We start from the raw sequence: 17801 nt of genomic DNA, 5'->3' as shown, positions 1-17801 counted from the left end.
TCAGATGTTTTTTCTGCATATAGTGAGATGATCATGTAATTTTTATCTTTCATTTTGTTAATATTATGTATCCCATTGATTGATTTGCAGATACTAAACCATCCTTGCATCCCTGGAGTAAATCCCATTTGATCATGGTGTATTATCTTTTTAATATCTTGTCAAATTCAGTTTGCTAATATTTTGTTGAGGTTTTTTGCATCTATGTTCATCAGGGCCTGTAATTTTCTTTTTTTGTTGTGTCTGTCTTGTTTTGATATCAGGGTAATTCTTGCTTTGTAAAATGGGTTTGGAGGCATTCCCTCCTCTTCAATTTTTTGGAAGAGTTTGAGAGGGATGGGTATTAATTCTTCTTTGAATGTTTGGTAGAATTTATCATTGAAGTCATCTGGTCCTGGACTTCTATTTGTTGAGAGGTTTTTGATTCAGTTTTCTTACTAGTAATAGGTCTATTCAGAATTTGTTTCTTCATGATTCAGTCTTAGAAGATTGTATGTTTCTAGGAATTTATCCATTTCTTCTAGGTTATCCAGTTTGTTGGCATATAATTGTTCATAATAGTCTCAGGATATTTTGTATTTTTTCAATCAGTTGTCTCTTCTTTCATTTCTGATTTTATTTGAGCCTCTTTTTTTTTTTTTTTTTTTTGGTGAGTCTAGCTAAAGATTTGTCAACTTTATTTCAAAGAACCAGCTCTTAATTTCATTGATCTTTTTGGTTGCCTTTTCAGTCTCTATTTCATTTATTTCTCCTCTGATCTTTGTTATTTATTTCTTTCTACTAACTTTGGGCTTCATTTATTCTTTTTCTAGTTCCTTAAGGTAAAAAATTAGATTGTTTGAGATTTTTGTTGTTTCTTGAGGTAGGCATGAATCACTATGAACTTCCCTCTTTTTTTTTTTTTTTTTTTTTTTGCGGTATGTGGGCCTCTCATTGCTGTGGTCTCTCCCGCTGCGAAGCACAGGCTCCGGACGCGCAGGCTCAGCAGCCATGGCCCACGGGCCCAGCCGCTCCCCGGCATGTGGGATCCCCCCGGACCGGGGCACGAACCCGTGTCCCCTGCATCGGCAGGCGGACTCTCAACCACCGCGCCACCAGGGAAGCCCTGAACTTCCCTCTTAGAAGCACTTTGCTGCGTGCCATAAATATTGAAATGTTTTATTTCCGTTTTCACTTATCTCGAGGTATTTTTTAAATTTCTCTTTTGATTTCTTACTTGACCGATTGGCTATTTAGTCACCTTGTTGTTGTTTTTTTTTAAACATCTTTATTGGTGTATAATTGCTTTACATTGTTGTGTTAGTTGCTGCTGTATAACAAAGTGAATCAGCTATATATATACATATATCCCCATATCCCCTCCCTTCTGCGTCTCCCTCCCACCCTCTCTATCCCACCCCTCTAGGTGGTCACAAAGCACTGAGCTGATCTCCCTGTGCTTTGCAGCTGCTTCCCACTACCTATCTGTTTTACATCTGGTAGTGTATATATGTCAATGCCACTCTCTCACTTTGTCTCAGCTTACCCTTCCCCCTCCCCGTGTCCTCAGGTCCATTCTCTACTTCTGCATCTTTATTCCTGTCCTGCCCCTGGGTTCTTCAGAACCATTTTTTTTTCTTTAGATTCTATATATATGTGTTAGCATACGGTATTTGTTTTTCTCTTTCTGACTTACTTCACTCTGTATGACAGACTCTAGGTCCATCCCCCTCACTACAAATAACTCAATTTCGTTTCTTTTTATGGCTGAGTAATGTTGCATTGTATATATGTGCCACATATATAAAGAAGAATTGACATTTAGGTTGCTTTCATGTCCTGGCTATTGTAAATAGTGCAGCACTGAATGTTGTGGTACATGACACTTCTGAATTATGGTTTTCTCGGGGTATATGCCCAGTAGTGGGATTGCTGAGTCATATGGTAGTCCTATTTTTAGTTTTTTAAGGAATTTCCATACTGTTCTCCATAGTGGGTGTATCATTTTATATTCCCACCAACAGTGCAAGAGGGTTGCCTTTTCTCCATGCCCTCTCCAACATTTACTGTTTGTAGATTTTTTGATGCTGGCCATTCTGACCAGTGTGAGGTGATACCTCATTATAGTTTTGATTTGCATTTCTCTAATGATTAGTGATGTTAAGCATCCTTTCATGTGTTTGTTGGCAATCTGTATATCTTCTTTGGAAAAATGTCTATTTAGGTCTTCTGCCCATTTTTGGATTGGGTTGTTTGTTTTTTTGATATTGAGCTGCATGAGCTGCTTGTATATTTTGGAGATTAATCCTTTGTCAGTTGCTTCATTTGCAAATATTTTCTGCCATTCTGAGGGTGGTTTTTTCGTCTTGTTTATGGTTTCCTTTGATGTTCAAAAGCTTTTAAGTTTCATTAGGTCCCATTTGTTTATTTTTGTTTTTATTTCCATTTCTTTGGGAGGTGGGTCAAAAAGGATCTTGCTGTGATTTATGTCATGGAGTGTTCCGCCTATGTTTTCCTCTAAGAGTTTTATAGTGTCTGGCCTTACATTTAGGTCTTTAATCCACTTTGAGTTTGTTTTGAGTTTGTTTTTGTGTATGGTGTTAGGGAGCGTTCTAATTTCATTCTTTTACATGTAGCTGTCCAGTTTTCCCAGCACCACTTACTGAAGAGACTGTCTTTTCTCCATTGTATATTCTTGCCTCCTTTATCACAGATAAGGTGACCATAGGTGCGTGGGTTTATCTCTGGGCTTTCTATCCTGTTCCATTGATATATATTTCTGTTTTTGTACCAGTACCATACTGTCTTGATTACTGTAGCTTTGTAGTATAGTCTGAAGTCTGGGAGCCTGATTCCTCCAACTCTGTTTTTCTTTCCCAAGACTGCTTTGGCTATTCAGGGTCATTTGTGTTTCCATACAAATTGTGAAATTTTTGTTCTAGTTCTGTGAAAAATGCAATTGGTAGTTTGATAGGGATTGCATTGAATCTGTAGATTGCTTTGGGTAGTATAGTCATTTCACAACGTTGATTCTTCCAATCCAGGAACATGCGTATCTCTCCATCTGTTTGTATCATTTTTCATTTCTTTCATCAGTGTCTTATAGTCTTCTGCATACAGGTCTTTTGTCTCCTTAGGTAGTTTTATTCTTAGGTATTTTATTCTTTTTGTTGCAATGGTAAATGGGAGTGTTTCCTTAATTTCTCTTTCAGATTTTTCATCATTAGTGTATAGGAATGCAAGAGATTTCTGTGCATTAATTTTATATCCTGCTACTTTACCAAATTCATTGATTAGCTCTAATAGTTTTCTGGTAGCATCTTTAGGATTCTCTATGTATAGTATCATGTCATCTGCAAACAGTGACAGTTTTACTTCTTCTTTTCTGATTTGGATTCCTCTTATTTCTTTTTCTTCTCTGATTGCTGTGGCTAAAACTTCCAAAACTATGTTAAATAATAGTGGTAAGAGTGGGCAACCTTGTCTTGTTCCTGATCTTAGTGGAAATGGTTTCAGTTTTTCACCATTGAGGACAGTGTTGGCTGTGGGTTTGTCATATATGGCCTTTATTATGTTGAGGTAAGTTCCCTCTATGCCTACTTTCTGGAGAGTTTTTATCATAAATAGGTGTTGAATTTTGTCAAAAGCTTTTTCTGCATCTATTGAGATGATCATATCTTTTTTTTTTTTTTTTTTTTTTTTTTGCGGTATGCAGGCCTCTCACTGTTGTGGCCTCTCCCATTGCAGAGCACAGGCTCCAGATGTGCAGGCTCAGTGGCCATGGCTCATGGGCCTAGCTGTTCCACGGCATGTGGGATCTTCCCGGACCGGGGCACAAACCCGTGTCCTCTGCATCGGCAGGCAGACTCTCAACCACTGCACCACCAGGGAAGCCCTAGATGATCATATCTTTTTTATCCTTCAGTTTGTTAATATGGTGTATCACATTGATTGATTTGAGTATACTGAAGAATCCTTGCATTCCTGGGATAAACCCCACTTGATCATGGTGTATGATCCTTTTAATGTGCTGCTGGATTCTGTTTGCTAGTATTTTGTTGAGGATTTTTGCATCTTTGTTTATCAGTGATTGGCCTGTAGTTTTCTTTTTTTGTGACCTCTTTGTCTGGTTTTGGTATCAGGGTGATAGTGGCCTCGTAGAGTGAGTTTGGGAGTGTTCCTCCCTCTGCTATATTTTGGAAGAGCTTGAGAAGGATAGGTGTTAGCTGTTCTCTAAATATTTGTTAGAATTCACCTGTGATTCCATCTGGTCCTGGGCTTTTGTTTGTTGGAATTTTTTTTTTTTTTTTTCGGTACGCGGGCCTCCCACTGTTGTGGCCTCTCCCGTTGCGGAGCACAGGCTCTGGACGCGCAGGCTCAGCGGCCACGGCTCACGGGCCCAGCTGCTCCACGGCATGTGGGATCTTCCCGGACCGGGGCACGAACCCATGTCCCCTGCATCGGCAGGCAGACTCTCAACCACTGCGCCACCAGGGAAGCCCCTTGTTGGAATATTTTTAATCACAGTTTCAGTTTTAGTGCTTGTGATTGGTCTGTTTATGTTTTCTATTTCTTCCTGGTTCAGTCTCGGAAGGTTGTGCGTTTCTAAGAATTTGTCCATTTCTTCCAGGTTGTCCATTTTATGGGCATATAGTTGCTTGTAGTAATCTCTCATGATCCTTTGTATATCTGCAGTGTCAGTTGTTATTTCTCCTTTTTCATTTCTAATTCTATTGATTTGAGTCTTCTCCCTTTTTTTCTTGATGAGTCTGGCTAATGGTTATTCAATTTTGTTTATCTTCTCAAAGAACCAGCTTTTAGTTTTATTGATCTTTGCTATCATTTCTTTCATTTCTTTTTCACTTATTTCTGATCTGATCTTTATGATTTCCTTTCCTTGTGCTAACTTTGGGGGGGGTTTGTTCTTCTTTCTCTATTGCTTTAGGTATAAGGTTAGGTTGTTTATTTGAGATGTTTCTTGTTTCTTGAGGTAGGATTGTATTGCTATTAACTTCCCTCTTAGAACTGCTTTTGCTCCATCCCATAGGTTTTGAGCCATCGTGTTTTCATTGTCATTTGTTTCTGGTATTTTTTAATTTCCTTTTTTATTTCTGCAGTGATCTCTTCGTTACATAGTAGCGTATTGTTTAGCCTCTGTGTGTTTGTATTTTTTACAGTTTTTTTCCTGTAATTGATATCTAGTCTCATAGCGTTGTGGTTGGAAAAGATACTTGATATGATTTCAGTTTTCTTAAATTTACCAAGGCTTGATTTGTGACCCAAGATACGATCTATCCCAGAGAATGTTCCATGAGCACTTGAGAAGAAAGTATATTCTGTTCTTTTTGGATGGAATGTCCTATAAATATCAATTAAGTCCATCTTGTTTAATGTATCATTTAAAGCTTGTGTTTCCTTATTTATTTTCATTTTGGTTGATCTGACCATTGGTGAAAGTGGGGTGTTAAAGTCCCCTACTATTATTGTGTTACTGTCAGTTTCCCCTTTTATGGCTATTAGCATTTGTCTTATGTATTGAGGTGCTCCTATGTTGGGTACGTAAATATTTACAATTGTTATATCTTCTTGGATTGATCCCTTGATCATTACGTAGTGTCCTTCTTTGTCTTTTGTAAAGTCTGTTTTGTCTGATATGAGAATACTACTCCAGCTTTCTTTTGATTTCCATTTGCATGGAATATCTTTTTCCATCCTCTCACTTTCAGTCTGTATGTGTCCCTAGGTCTGAAGTGGGTCTCTTGTAGACAGCATATAGATGGGTCTTGTTTTTGTATCCATTCAGCAAGCCTGTGTCTTTTGGTTGGAGCATTTAATCCATTCACGTTTAAGGTAATTATCAATATGTATGTTCCTATGACCATTTTCTTAATCATTTTGGGTTTGTTTTTGTAGATCCTTTTCTTCTCTTGTGTTTCCCACTTAGAGAAGTTCCTTTAGCATTTGTTGTAAAGCTGGTTTGGTGGTGCTGAATTCTCTTAGCTTTTGCTTGTCTGTAAAGGTTTTAATTTCTCTGTCAAATCTGAATGAGATCCTTGCTGGGTAGAGTAATCTTGGCTGTAGGTTTTCCCTTTCATCACTTTAAATATGTCCTGCCACTCCCTTCTGGCTTGCAGTGTTTCTGCTGAAAGATCAGCTGTTAACCTTATGGAGATCCCCTGTATGTTATTTGTTGCTTTTCCCTTGCTGCTTTTAATATTTTTTTCTTTGTATTTAATTTTTGATTGTTTGATTAATAAGTGTCTTGGCATGTTTCTCCCTGGATTTATCCTGTATGGGACTCTCTGTGCTTCTTGGACTTGGGTGGCTATTTCCTTTCCCATGTTAGGGAAGTTTTCAACTCTCATCTCTTCAAATACTTTCTCAGTCCCTTTCTTTTTCTCTTCTTCTTCTGGGACCCCTATAATTCGAATGTTGGTGCATTTAATGTTGTCCCTAAGGTCTCTGAGACTGTCCTCAATTCTTTTCATTCTTTTTTCTTTATTCTGCTCTGTGGTAGTTATTTCCACTATTTTATCTTCCAGGTCACTTATCTGTTCTTCTGCCTCAGTTATTCTGCTATTGATTCCTTCTAGAGACTTTTTAATTTCATTTATTGTGTTGTCCATCATTGTTTGTTTGCTCTTTAGTTCTTCTGGGTCCTTGTTAAATGTTTCTTGTATTTTCTCCATTCTATTTCCAAGATTTTGGATATCTTTACCATCATTGCTCTGAATTCTGTTTCAGGTAGACTGCCTATTTCCTCTTCATTTGTTAGGTCTGGTGGGTTTTTGCCTTGCTCCTTCATCTGCTGTGTATTTCTCTGTCTTCTCATTTTGCTTAACTTACTGTGTTTGGAGTCTCCTTTTCACAGGCTGCAAGTTCGTAGTTCCCGTTGTTTTTGGTGTCTGCGACCAGTGGGTGAGGTTGGTTCAGTGGGTTGTGTAGGCTTCCTGGTAGAAGGGCCTGGTGCCTGTGTTCTGGTGGATGAGGCTGGATCTTGTCTTTCTGGTGGGCAGGACCATGTCCAGTGGTGTGTTTTGGGGTGTTTGTGAACTTAGTATGATTTTAGGCAGCCTCTCTGCTAATGGGTGGGGTTGTGTTCCCGTCTTGCTAGTTGTTTGGCAGGGGGTGTCCAGCCCTGGAGCTTGCTGGCCATTGAGTGGAGCTGGGTCTTACCATTGCGATGGAGTTCTCTGGGAGAGCTGTCACCAATTGATATCATGTGGGGCCAGGAGGTCTTTGGTGGTCCAATGTCCTGAACTTGGCTCTCCCACCTCAGAGGCTCAGGCCTGACCTCCGGCCAGAGCACCAAGACCCTGTCAGCCACATGGCCACGTATGTGGGGAGTTTCTTGCCTTTTGGGAAGTCTGAGGTCTTCTGCCAGCAGTCAGTAGGTGTTCTGTAGGAGTTGTTCCTCATGTAGATGTATTTTTGATGTATTTGTGGGGAGGAAGGTGATCTCCAAGTCTTATGCCTCCGCCATCTTGAAGGTCCTCTCAGTCACCCTGTTTTTTGTTTTTGTTTTTTTTTAACTTATTTTTAAATTGTGAGGTTTCTGCATTTTATAACCACATCCCCTTACCCTTGAAAATGTGAGGTCAAACCCTTAGGAATAATAATGAGATGGGTGTTAAATTTCTTTGCCTCCATTACAATCCCTTCACTTCACCCTCTAAACATCCATAAGTAACGTTGATTGAGTCTGCCCCCAGGCTAATATATCTTCCCCAAACAGTTCTTTGTTCAAAATTAAGCCATTCAAAGTGCTCTATAAAGTGAGAGGCATTATAAGGACTCAAATATAAGGTGACTCCTCCTTTTCTGAGGAATAATTTGAGGAACACATCTTACTGTACATTCAGTGACACGTGGAACTTTAGAGCCACACTTTCTAGGTCAATAGCCATATTAAAAGCCTTCAGAGATAACAGTGATGCAACTTGTGTGCCTGAGGCCTAGCCATCGAGAAGCCCTCTGCTTCTCCCGGGGTCAAATTTTTGTGTGACACTTCAGAGTATCTCATATTGTCATTCGCTGCTTTCCCATTTTTAACAGAGATAGAATAATAGCAGTAGATGAGAGGAAAGCTTTGCTAAATGTGGATAAGCCTGCAAGATAGTTTAAAGCAGGGGTTGGCAAACTATGGCCCATGGGCCAAGTTCAGCTCACCACTTGCTTTTGTAATTAAAGTTTTGTTGGGAACACAGCCACATCCATTTATTTACCTATTGTCTATGGCTGCTTTCATGCTGTGATAGTAGCACATTGAGTAGTTGTGACAGAGACTGGTCCAGACTGAAAACCTAAAAATACTGACTGTCTGGCCCTTTCCAGAAGAAAATTGCTGATCCCTGATTTAAAACGTAAACACTGAGTCAGCAGATCTGGTCTGTTCTTGGCTCTGACACTTAATGGTTGTGTGATTTGGGGCCAGTTACTCAACCTCTCTGAGCATCAGTGTCCTCCCTTAAAATGGTGATAACATCGGGTTTTCCAAGGTGAAAAGGAAATAGTGCCTGTAAAGTATTTAGAATGGTATCTGACACATAGTAAGCACCCATTAAATATTAGCTGCTATTATCATTGTTGTTCTCATGGTGATGTTATTCTTCGTAATTGCACCTTCTTTCTCTCAACGTGCGTTAAATGGTCACTAATAGGTTTAAGTGTTTTGTTTTCCTGAAGGAGAGGAGACGTAAGGGACCAGGTGGAGCCCCACCTGAAGCTTGGGTTTCTCTATCCTTTTCCAGGTCTCACTTACCTTGATGACCTGCTGCCCAAACTTTGGGCGTTTATCTGTGAACTGGGGCCCCACGGAGGGTTAAAGCTCTTCTTGGAATGCCTCAACAATGACACTGAAGAGTCTAAGCAGCTCTTGGCCATGCTGATGCTGTTCTGTGACTGTTCCCGGCACCTCATCACGTAGGTTGACTGCTGTGGGGCTGAATTCCTTTCCTAGAATGTGGAGAGACCAAATTACAGTGTCAGCAAGGAAGCAATTGTTAATGTGATTACTGCAAGCATTTGGACCTGTCATTAGAAGAATTAGACAAGACATTTACAAAGTGGGTGGCACTTAGTAGGGATTCAGCAGTTGTTAGTTCCCATTCTTTCAGGAGAGCTGGGTCATTACCACTTGATGTGGTCTTTGGGGTCTTCTAGAGCTGGGTTCAAATCACACCTCGGCTATTTACTCACTGTTGTAGGTAGTTAATTGGAAAATTCCAGAGCCAGTGTGCAGAACCTGGCTCAGCCACTCAATGAGACACCCTGGGCCAGAGGGGAAGGGACTCCACCTCTCTGGGCCTCAGTTTCCTTATCTATAGTTAGGAATTCATAGCACCTACCTCTTAGCCGTGTGGGAAGGTACAGAAGAGATCAGTGATAGGCATAGTCCCAGGCACCGGAAGCAGTCAGTGTGTGTTGGCTGTTATTCTTACAACTGTTGTCAAGCTGACCCTGGGCAAGTTGCTTAACCTCTCTGAGCCTCAGTTTCCTCAACACTGGAATGGAGACAATATTACCAATCTGATAGGGAGTAAATGAGAAAAGGAATGTCAAGTACCTAGTACAGTGCCTGGCACAGTGAGAAACTAACAAATGTTAGTCCTATTCAGTTCCTTTCCTTTGAGCTTATGTGTCTACTTGAGTATGTGGTATTCTTTTAATTCCACTTTTTCCCAAAAGGTTGGTGAAGAATTGTAAGATAGAATGGACCTCAGGAAGTTATATTCGGTCTGGGAGAGATCGGCAGGAGGGGATTAGGGGTATGTAGGTGGCGGATTGGGTATGAGACATGGAGGGAGGGCCCAGTGAGTAGTTAGAGGGGAGAGCAGGGGTCTGTAGCTGCTGGTGACACACCCTTAATTGCCTGGTCAAGGGTGACCCAAGAGTGAGTCAGGCTCTAAAGTGAATAGAGCAGTTATAGCAGATTTTCAGATAGAGCTGCATCTTATGGTTCATTTATTCATATATGCTTTCAGACATTTATTCATTCACCCTCAAATACTTATCAAGCACTTACTCAGTGCCCCTAGTGTCTGTTACAGGTGCAGAATAAGATTCCACAACTTCCCTCAGTAGACACAGACTCTCAGTCAAGATTCCTTGATAATTCAGACATGAATTCATAAGCAGTGTCACAGTCAGATCCTTACGAATAAGAAAAGGGTAGAGCAGAACGTGTTGTTTCCTTCCTTTCTCAGTTGTATTTTTTAACTTCTTACTACAGACAATTTCAAATAAATAGAAAGTGGAAAGAATAGTATAACGAACCTTCACGAACCTGTCACCAACTTCATTAGTTATTGACTCATGGCCACTCTTGCTTCATCTATACCTCCACCCACCCTTCCATCATAGCCTTTTACCTGTAAATTTTATCTAAAAGATACAGCTTATTTCTTAACATTATTTTGTCTAGTATGAGGAATAGATCTTTTTTTTCCCCTTCTTCTTAGTGGGAAATTGTGAATAATTTTCTGTCTGACTTAGGATCCTTGATGACATTGAAGTTTATGAAGAACAGATTTCATTCAAACTAGAAGAACTGGTCACCATCTCCTCTTTTCTGAATTCCTTTGTGTTTAAGATGATCTGGGATGGAATCGTAGGTAAGGTAAAGATGTAAGCTGTTGTTTAATTGCTGCTACACATGGGAAGTCTAGAGTCTATAACATCAACTGATTCTTAGCCTTGTTGTCCATCAGAGTTAATTGAAAATGCACGTTTATTCACATAGTTAGAAGTTTTATTTCTCCACTCTTTATGACCTCTTAAGATAGTAGTGTGGGTATGGAAGTCTTACTCTCCCAGGCATCCTTCAGGATTTACATGTGTGTGTGAAGGATTATTCATGATTAATTTTGCCCTGAAACTCCTCTTGATTCTTTGAGTTGATCTTCATGAAGATAAAACACGTGCCTGGTCCCACTTCAAGTTAGAGTCTACCTCCTGAAGTGTTTCCAGTCGTTCAGCACCAACCTCCTTAGATTAAAAGGTCCTTTGGATGACATACAAGTGGGAGGCAGCCCGAGTGACTGTGTCTGAGACATTCCCGGGTCCCACAGGCCCTTAGAATGTACCCAGGGAGCCTTTTAATTCCGTTGATTCCATGTAACGTTCAGCATGAGGGAGACGAAGAACCGCTGGGCCTCGGGGCTGACGAGAGGGGACACGGGCTATCCTCCTGTCCCCTCCAGTTCTGAGCAGCTCCGGGACTGTAGCTCTCCTGGTTGTCTGCCCCACAGAGAATGCCAAGGGTGAGACCTTGGAGCTGTTCCAGTCCGTCCACGGGTGGCTGATGGTGCTCTACGAGCGGGACTGCCGGCGGCGCTTCGCCCCCGAGGACCACTGGCTGCGAAAGTGAGCACGGGGTGGGAAGGGGGTTTACGGAGGCTGGAGTCCCTCTGTCACGCCGCCAGCACCAGTGTGGCCTGATGCTCAGCACTCATGTTTTAGGGCAGAGAGGACTTGCTCCGTCTTCTTCATCTTGTCCTTTCATCTGCATATGTCCCTATAAAGCACCTGTCAGGACAGGTCACCTCGCAGTTGCTTCTGTTAGGACACAATACGCTGAAGATGATTAGAGCTCATTATTGGCAGCCAGAGCCAGCTCACATTGAGCAGATGTTTCATACGCAATCCGGAAAGAAAAGTTTCAGCTGAACTAAGCAACAGGTTATGATCATTAAATGGCAGTTTTTATCAGCAGAATTAGGGCGATAAAAACCACAGCTAGGGGCCTCCCTGGTGGCGCAGTGGTTAAGAGTCCGCCTGCCGATGCAGGGGATATGGGTTCGTGCCCCGGTCTGGGAGGATCCCATATGCCGCGGAGCGGCTGGGCCCGTGAGCCATGGCCGCTGGGCCTGCGCATCCGGAGCCTGTGCTCCGCAACGGGGGAGGCCACAACAGTGAGAGGCCCGCGTACCGCAAAAAGAAAAAAAAACAAAAACAAACAAACAAACAAAAAAAACCCACAGCTAGGCTTGTTGGGGGGTAGGGTAGGGAAATCCTCTTGCAGCCACTAAACATAAGATCATGTCTGCCTTTTTTTAATCAATGACAGATCAACTCTTATGTAACTATTGAAGTTGTGGCACTAGAATAGCAATTAGCAGACTTTTTCTGTAAAGGGCCAGACAGTAGATATTTCAGGCTTTGCACACCAGACAGTGTCTGTTGCACCTACTCAACTCTGCCATTGTAGTGCAGAAGCAGCTAGAGACAGTACCTAATGAATGGGTGTGACTGTTCCATGAAAACTTTATTTACCAAAATGGGCAGCAGGCTGTATTTGACCCATAGGCTGTAGCTGGCCAACCCTGCGCTAGAGGATGGTTTTCTTGTTTTTTATCCCAAATCCATGTCTTTGTTTTTAAGGGATCTCAAACCTAGCGTGCTCTTCCAGGAACTTGACAAGGACAGAAAACGGGCCCAGCTGACCCTGCAGTACATCCCGCACGTCATTCCTCACAAAAACGTGAGTTGCCCTCAGAGCTGGCGTCCTCCCACCAAGTTCCTGACTGTCCATTTTTGTTATAGCGATTATTAGAAATGAAGAAAAACGACCATTCAGTAAATGCAGATGCTGATTGACTCTTACTCTGTTGCAGCTGTTATGCCAAGTGCTGGGGGTGCAGAGATTGAAGACAGTGTGAACTGTCCATTTGGCTAGTGTGGGATGGATGCTACGGGGATGGATGCCGTGGGCACCCAGGGCAGGGGCTCAGGAGAAGACTCCACAGGTAGAAGTGGACAGTGCTTGCAGGCCCAAGGTGAGAGAGAATGTGGTGCCAAGGGAGAGCCAGGTGGAGCCCAGAAATGAAGCTGAGGAGGTTCGTAGGAGCTGGAGCAGGAAGGGCCTCGTAAACCAAGGGCGGGAGCGTGGATTTTGTCCAGAGCCGTTGGAGACTTTTTAGCTGTGGAGGCACCTGGTCAGAGCTCTGCCTTAGAAGATTCCTTCTGGCCGTAGCGTGAAGGACTGGCGAGAGGCAGGTGTCGTGGCCAACCGGCCTGAACTCGGGTGGGCCCACGGGAGTAGAAAGACAGTGACTCCAGAGATCCTGAGGGAGGCAGCACCCGCAGGCCTTGAAGAGCGCGTGGCCCTCGGGGGGAAGGAGGAGGGTTCAGAGCGCGCTCGGGTCCCGGCCTGCGGGCCTGGCTGCCCGAGAGAGCCGTTGCCAGAGGTGGGGGCACAGGCAGGAGCGGGACTGGCAAGAGCCGGGAGCAGGCGGCGTGTCTGCGGCTCCTCGAGGCCAGTGGACACGAGGGTCTGGAGTGCAGGAGAGAAGACGGGGCTGGAGGTGGACTCGACCTGCGGACGGCTTGCCACCTCCTCGGTGCATTCGTGGACGAGGCTGAGGCGGTCAGGGAGCCAGAGGGAGTGAGCAGACCGGGGACGGAGGCCAGAGCCCTGCACGGGGAGAGGAGTGATCAGAGGAAGGAAGAGAACGGGGCGGGGGGGTGTGGCATACAGAGCCACGGGGCGTGAGAGCCTTGGGAAGGGCCGGGTGCTGCGGCAGGGGCGCCCGGGAGATGAGGGGCATCCCTGGTGTGTTGTGAGCACTCCAGAAATGTCTGCTCCTTCGGGGGGAGGCTCCTTAGAACCCACAGGTGCCCTTTCCTTTCTCTCCTGACTTACTTAGTACTCCTCACTGTTCTCTGGTATGGTCTTGACCTTGATGTCATACTTTTGGTTGCCCTTCTTTACCTCCCCTCAGGCAGCGGTTCACAAACAGATGTGGCTGTTTAAATTCTTACTGCGCCTGACAGCAGAGCCTCTCAGAAGGCTTAGACAGAACTAAGCCTCTCACGGAGATGACTTAGTCACGCGCCCTCTATGCATGAGCCCCTTCAGCGGCATCCCTGCCCCTGCCTCAGATAGAGGATGCGCAGCTTTGCAAAGCAGGCCATTGTATGGCTTCTGTCTTCCCAGTGGTGGAACATCCTTCCTTGTCTTACACGATCTACTTCTCTGTAACTTCTACCCTTTGGTCCTTGAACAGCCACTAAAAGTGGACGGTGTCACCTTCTGCGGTTTGCTTTCTGGGTGGTCTGTTTTCCAGGGGTGATGCCCTGCCCTTCTCCAGCCAGTCCTCCTTTGAAGTGGGTTCCAGCCCTTCACCTCGTGAGTCTGGTCCAGGTTGGTGGAATCGGACTTGAAATGCGGCTCCTCGCTCCGTTCCTGGGTGTCTGTGACTTCAGCGCTGGCCCACAGCGTCTGGTCTGGAATCTCCACTCCGCGTGTCTGCAGTTAACAAATGGTGTGCTGGGGCATCCTGGTTGCTACTGGATATTTTAAATTTTTGAGGGAAACACAGTGAAATCTGTTGGGTACCATGTGAAGTACTTGCTTGAGTTCACAGCGTCAGCGTTAAATTCTGCTCCATTCTTCTCGATGATGTCCTATTTGCTAAGCTGGGTTTAAAAAAAAATGAAATTAAAATATTTTTAATTTCAATTGATGCGTGTTTTTTAAATACAGCTACTAAGTTCTTAGGACATAAACACTTATTAAGTTGTCAGGACTTAACTGTCTACTAAATGGAACTGTTAGGTATTTCTTTTGACCTAAGAGTGCGGTAAGAAATATTACTGAGCCATTAGGGGTGCTGAGAACAAGAAAGTCTGGGAAGCTCTGGGTTTAGCTGACCTGACTTAAGAGTCCAGGCTGTATGGTAATCCTCACCAAGGGGCGGAGTGGGGGGCGCTTAAGATGGACAGCATGAAGATTATGAGCCATTCGTCCTTGGCTCATAAATCTCTTGCCTCCCTTGGGAAAATAGGGCCCTTCCTCACGTTCTGGCCCCTGTCCTGCTCCTGTGATGGCACCAGCAGGTCTGGGATAGTGTCTGAGGCTTGGCATGTTTTCTGTGTCTCAGGCTTCCCTTCTCTCTTCACAGCGTGTGTGCTGTTTTCTTCCGGTGACGTTCTTACTGGGGCGTACAGGGGGTGAAAGCCTCTCTCCAGGCCTGCGTTGTCTCTCTCATCCGTTACTGTTATGCCATCTGCCCTAGACACCGAACCTCTCCTTCGTTCTTGATCCCGCCTCAGTGGGTGGCTTATCGTGCCTTTACTGCTTTCCTTAATATTTTTTAAAGTCTCAGCTCTGCCTGGTTCACACATGCAGCACTTCAACCCCTGCACTCTCTTATGTTGCTTTTACATGTTTACGTGCAGTTCATCTCCTGACTGGTACTTAAGGCTCGCTCGCGCTCTCTCTCTCTCTCTCTCTCTCTCTCTCTCTCTCTCTCTCTCTCTCTCTTGCTTTGTCCTAGAAGGCCTAGGCCCACGTGTGGTGGGTAGGGCTGGGTAGTGTGGTGGTCTGTGCATGGGCCCTGGTCCCCGGTGCACCAGCTGTGTGACCTTGCATGACAGTTTCCTCATCTGCAAAGTGAGATGATGATCCTTACCCAGATGTCCACTGTGCTCACTGAGGTCTCGTAGCCCCTTGAGAGCTGGTGACAGTTACCCCAAACCTTCTTCCCTGCCCCACGGAAATCCAGAGGCCCATCCAGTCTTTCTGCGATTCATGGGAGGCCAGCAATCTTGTGGTCACCTCTGTAGTTCTGCCTCTGTGTCCGCTGTCTCTGCTCCATGCGGCATTAACCTTGACAGGAGGCTTATCTTCTGCCTCAAGTTCCACAAGACGGCACCCCTTGTTCAGGTGATCGTGCTAAAGACTTGGGGGTCACGGGAAGCAGTCATGCCACATGGCCCCCCACAAGTTAAATACCTGTGCCTGACTCCAGCTCCCCAGCACAGAAGGCAGAGGTGGGAGTCCCCGGCATGTGCATCTCCAGCCACCCTCGCTGTCCTCAGCCCGCTCTCTCCCTTCTGCGTTGCCCAGGAACCCCGAGAGCTTTTGCTGTTTTTCAGGGCACTTCAGTCCCAGTTTCTAGACTTGTAAACCAGCCACATGGCGCCCCTTCACTGACCAGTCCCTCCACTAAGCACATCCCCCATCTCAGGAGGTTGTCGGCAGTGGCTTTTCCTGTCTCAACCATATTTACTTCAGGGAGCTAATAGAATGGTCAAATGAAAATGCAGTAGCCTCCCCTCTTGTATAGTTAGTTCTTATTACTACTGTGGCTGTTACTATTATTACTGTTATTATTTGTATTTAACAATGCTCTTGACTTTGGGGAGATTTCCATTTTTCAGAAAAACAGCTGAGGTTGGAGTTATTCGTTCATTCCGCTGACATGATTTGAGTGCTATTACAGGATGGGGCCAAAGGTCAATGCTCTCCTAAAGGAGCCTATCAGAATCTTGAGAATGCGAGAGGCTTCTATTTAAATGATACTTGAGAAATATTACTGGTGGGACTGCGATGTGCTTGAGGAGACAGAGGAGGCAGGTGGAAAGGTCAGCGACCTTTATACTGTAGGGTCATTTACACATTTCTGACAGTAAAATATATATATATCTGTGAAATGTTTCTGTGTTTTAAATTCATGCTGTTGATTTCCTCTAAAGCAGGCACGGCTATATAAAGCACCCTCTGTAGTTCATGCTGCCGCAAGGTTTTTACGGTAGATTATTGACTGAACAAGGAGAATGATTTTTCTCCCAGACTGTTCTTAGCTGGGCTCTGGCTGCAGCCAGACCACTCTTTCTGGAACCTTTCCCCTTGGCATGTATTCAGCTATATTTCTAATTCCCAGGAGCGTTTGGGGGGATGTTTACTGTCCTCACAAAACACTTCTAACCTGTAGCACACATCAAAGCGTCCCATTCTGGGAGCCTCTCACGTGCTTACATTTCATTAATTTTGTACAGTGTGTTTTAGGGGATCCTCAGTTGTTGACCCCTTTATCGGTCTCACCTTTGCTCATTTCAGAGAGTTCTCCTGTTCCGAAACATGGTGACCAAGGAGAAGGAGAGACTGGGGCTTGTGGAAACCAGCTCCGCCTCCCCTCATGTCACTCACATTACCATCCGCCGGTCCCGGATGTTGGAGGTGAGAAGCCGGTTGCAAAGTGCGCTCTGTAAACCGGAGGGTTTCTAGTGGGTGACCTGTTGCCTCTGAACTGTTCTTATCACTCCTTGATCTAATGACACTGAAGCTAGTGCTGTGGGTGCAGGAAGGGCCTGTTTGTCCTGCCAGCTGCTCTGAGCACTGCTTGATTAAACACGCCCTCAGTTCTGGAGACCCCAGCGCAGCAGTTCCCTCCCTTTACCCCACAAGGTGAGAGTGGCCAACAGTCTGTGCCTCTGAAATGAGGACAGACGCGCTTATACCTGTGCAGACTCTGTCTGTCCTGGCAGGCGCTTTGCCCAGCCGCCCAGCTGTGAGTGTGGAGGCTGGAGTGCGGGTGTTAAGTTACTGAGCCATCCTGGGAAATACATCGATCACAGAGCTACATGTTCTTTTTGGACATAAACTTAGGGGCTGCACGTGAAGTGGCCCACCTATGCCAAACCCAGCGTCCAGTGTTCCTCCCATGCAGCAACTTTGTGTGACTTTGAAATAGGTTCCTGTCCTCAGGACACTGTCCTCCGTGTGTCAGGAAGTTGTCATGATATGTTGATTTTGCTGGAACAAGACCCTGAACATTGTCATAATAAATGCGCGCACCTGCAGTGTCTGCGTCGTGCCTGCCACACGCCCCTCCGGCATTGTGCAGTGTATGTGCATGTATGGTGATTGAGCCCCATGTCCCCATTCCCAGGAGCGGCTTGGCTTCGTTGATTTGCCCATGCTTGCCCTCTTGCCTTTCATCACACTCCAGCCGCAGTTCCTCATCGGCATGTTCTGCAGTGTAGAACAGTCAGGGGATCCCAGGACAGCACAGGGCCGCATCGCCAGCCACCAGCAA

The 17801-nt window shown here is 44.7% G+C and overlaps 1 protein-coding gene across 4 annotated transcripts in view; it reads left to right on the top strand.

The window, feature by feature from the left end:
* The window catches only part of UBE3B (ubiquitin protein ligase E3B), a 58255-nt gene that overhangs the window by 24548 nt on the left and 15906 nt on the right, over positions 1 to 17801 (top strand). For all 4 annotated transcript variants that reach the window (XM_060119697.1, XM_060119696.1, XM_060119695.1 and 1 more), the window contains exons 15-19: positions 8730 to 8901; positions 10474 to 10592; positions 11229 to 11343; positions 12361 to 12460; positions 16823 to 16942. In XM_060119697.1, the coding sequence (XP_059975680.1) occupies positions 8730 to 8901; positions 10474 to 10592; positions 11229 to 11343; positions 12361 to 12460; positions 16823 to 16942 (626 nt within the window). The remainder of the gene's footprint in view (positions 1 to 8729; positions 8902 to 10473; positions 10593 to 11228; positions 11344 to 12360; positions 12461 to 16822; positions 16943 to 17801) is intronic.

This window comes from Mesoplodon densirostris, chromosome 15 (assembly GCF_025265405.1).
Source record: "Mesoplodon densirostris isolate mMesDen1 chromosome 15, mMesDen1 primary haplotype, whole genome shotgun sequence".
NCBI lineage: Eukaryota > Metazoa > Chordata > Mammalia > Artiodactyla > Ziphiidae > Mesoplodon > Mesoplodon densirostris.
Note: the sequence above shows the minus strand (reverse complement) of the source record. Positions and strands in the feature narration are given on the sequence as shown.